Genomic DNA, 3,098 nt, shown 5'->3' on the forward strand with positions numbered 1-3,098 from the left:
ATATATATATATATATACATACATATATATACATGTATTGTGTGTGCGAGAGAGAAAAAGAGGGACAGATAAAGAGGAAGAGGAAGGGAGAGTGAGAGAGAGCTCTCATATATCTCATAAAAAATTACACCTGTTAAGCTACCCAAATTTATTAAGACATCCATCTATTTCCATTTCCATATTCTTACCTATTCCATTCACATATTTTCAGTTATATACAAATAATTTACTGATATTTTAAAGTACAGCATAGGTTTCAGTTGGTTATGGCTTGCACCTGTGTATGTAGTATGCAGTTATGTGTGTATCGCACGACAGCTTTAAACGGAATGAAATATAAATACGATATATCAGTCATATATAATGGCATGAAATACCCTATTTTCGCATCCCTGTTACTTTACATCGACAACTATCAGCACACATTTCCAAGTATATAATATAATGAAATTCTAAACAAAAGTAAAATATATATATTATGTGCATATTTACCATAAAACAGCAAAATTTCTTTGTTACCATATTTACACGCAGAGAATTTACACAAATTTCAAGCTATTCTTTTAGTCATTATATCCTGATAAAATTAGGGGAATCTTGAAACGTTGAAGCCAATATGTTTGTTTGCCATTAAGACATTCGTTAAAAATGGAATTATTTTATTTTACAGTTTGCACAGCGGATCATATACTGATGCACATAATGAAGTTTTACTATCCGGAAATGAAACACTGTTAAAAGAAAATCGTTGTTGGTTTTCCCTGTAATTTTCCGTCAATAAAAGTAAATCCCAGTGTTTTATAATGTAGTGTTATTTGTAAATAGAACTCTATCAAGACATCAAATATTGATGTATTCCCAATGTCTTATAGTAAGCTCAACTACCCGTATTTGTTTCCGTGTTCCTTAAATTTTGAGGAAACTGTCCACGATAGAGAAAAAAACCTTTCAAATAACATACATTTAAAAATAAGTACTTTTGCTTAAAATCACTACCTATACAATTCTATAACCTGGTTTATTCAAAACAGAAGGTGTTCCTTCATACCTTCACAGAGCAAGAAATTCTCTCCAATAGTGAAAGACAGACAAATGAAAAGAACGCATGTGCAGATGAAAACAGATACGTATAAATGAAAAGCGAGAGACGCTAACAAACATACAAGTGAAACGCATAGAAAAGAGATAATTTCAAACACACACACACACACACACACACACACACACACACACACACACATACACACACATACACACACACACACACATATATATATATACACGTACATACACATATACACATAGTGTATATGTGCATGTACATATACACATATGCCCAAAGTGTCACGTGTGGTTGGGTAACAAACTTCTTACTACGCAGCTACACCTGCGCATTATTAAACAATAATTAATATCGACATTGCTTTTATGCATCACAAGTTCAAATATATTCGAGAAACGAAGCACGGGTAGAGCATCTTCTATAGTTATGTCGTAGTGCGTGATGGCGACTAAACGCTTATTGTAAAAAAGGCTTTTGTAAAATATGTACGATTTTATTTTTCACGGTAAGTTGGTGAAGTGGTAAAATCCAGTAATACATTCCAAAGATGAACTAGCAGCGGACGGAAAGATCGACGGAATGGAGCTTAACTACTATGGAGTAGCAATGCGTGATGAAGACTGGGGGAAGCGTGGAAAGTGAAACAACGGGTGATAATTAGATAGAAGATCGTGTGCGTGTATGTATATTTTTGCAGATGCTTCATACGTTATTGTATGTTAGTGAGGGAGGATATAGCCTAGCGAAGCGGGACCGTGTGTGAATGCATTTGCATGTTTGTGAGTGTGTGTCTGTGTTTTTTGTGTGTGGATTGAAGTATCAGTGGCAAGGATTGCTTGTTGTTTTGATCAATGTGAAACTACGTATGAATGGATTAAGGACAGTTGTGAAGCAAATTGGAAATTACAGGCATGTAAGGGTTGTGCATTGGAGCAGAGGTATACGTTTATATATGCGCTTAAGGTAGAGGTAAGAGCAAGTTCATTCATGAGTGTCCGTGTCGATGGATGTACGTGGACCGAGCGCAAGTATGTCTTAGCGTGAGAGCGTAAGACATTGTGTACGTGTGGACATGTTGATGTATGTAGAGGTGTTAAGTGGGAATAAGTTGGAGGAGAGGCAGTTTGCGTATCCATGTGTGTAAGCGATAGCTGTGAAGATGTGTTGGGTCACGGGGTTTGTGAACGTGTGTGTGTGTGTATATATTTGTGTGTGTGCGTGTGTGTGTGTGTATATATTTGTGTGTGTGCGTGTGCATATTATTGTATCGATCGCAAGTGGTAGTGTGAGAATGATATAAAAGTTGTCAAGAGGGTGTCGACCTGAGTGGGGTACGTGGGAATGAGGTGGGGGCAGTTAAGGAGAAACATTGAAAAAGGAATTTGACACCAAAGGTACTGTAGACTTGGAGAGACAGTGAGATCCTGTTCTTTCTAGAGTGGTAGGGAATCCAGTGATAAAGACTATGAAGAAGATCGAGAGGTATTGCATGAATGGCTGATGAAACGAAAAGTAAATGTCTTTTAATCAAACTTTCCTTCTAATGGTTTGTAACAGCCATAAAGATCACAGGGTACACGCAGGAAAAACAAAACTACAGAAATGGCTCTGAAATTGGTTTATTACGTTATTTCTTTTGCATGTTTCAATAAGGATTATATGACAAAATGATTAAACCTTGGCCTGGTATACTTATCATTTCCTTCTTCATCAGTATATTGCAAACAGATTATGGCCTTCGATTTCGTTTCCTCTTTTTCTTTCTTCTCGTTAACTTTCTATAAATATAAAAGTATTCAAACAGAATAAAATAATAAAGCAGTTATTCATGTATACTAAAAACAAATATTACCAAATAAAACTGGCAAGCAATGTTAATTATATAAAGTTGTAAATTTTACTACAATAGAACATAAATGTTTACAAGTTTACAGCCATTAAACAATAAAGTTATAACTTCGATGAATTCGATTGCCAGCTGGCGAGGGCAATCGGGCAGTGTAATCTCACTGACAATGCAATATATATATATATA

General features: G+C 35.4%; 1 protein-coding gene and 1 long non-coding RNA gene across 5 annotated transcripts in view; one reads left to right on the forward strand and one right to left on the reverse strand.

Annotated features, from left to right (window-relative positions):
* LOC128248178 (uncharacterized) overlaps positions 1–798 on the forward strand; it is a 19,073-nt gene extending 18,275 nt beyond the window's left edge. For all 4 annotated transcript variants that reach the window (XR_008264477.1, XM_052969060.1, XM_052969063.1 and 1 more), the window contains one exon: positions 671–798. Coding sequence is in view for 3 of the 4 variants with exons in the window: in XM_052969060.1 (XP_052825020.1) it covers positions 671–767 (97 nt within the window). In the remaining variant the exon portion in view is untranslated. The remainder of the gene's footprint in view (positions 1–670) is intronic.
* A 1,868-nt stretch (positions 799–2,666) lies between these two features.
* Positions 2,667–3,098, reverse strand: part of LOC128248179 (uncharacterized) — an 8,842-nt gene continuing 8,410 nt past the window's right edge. The window contains exon 2 of the long non-coding RNA XR_008264478.1: positions 2,667–2,841. This is a non-coding gene — a long non-coding RNA (uncharacterized LOC128248179). The remainder of the gene's footprint in view (positions 2,842–3,098) is intronic.

The sequence above is a fragment of the Octopus bimaculoides genome, chromosome 6 (genome assembly GCF_001194135.2).
Source record: "Octopus bimaculoides isolate UCB-OBI-ISO-001 chromosome 6, ASM119413v2, whole genome shotgun sequence".
NCBI classification, from domain to species: domain Eukaryota; kingdom Metazoa; phylum Mollusca; class Cephalopoda; order Octopoda; family Octopodidae; genus Octopus; species Octopus bimaculoides.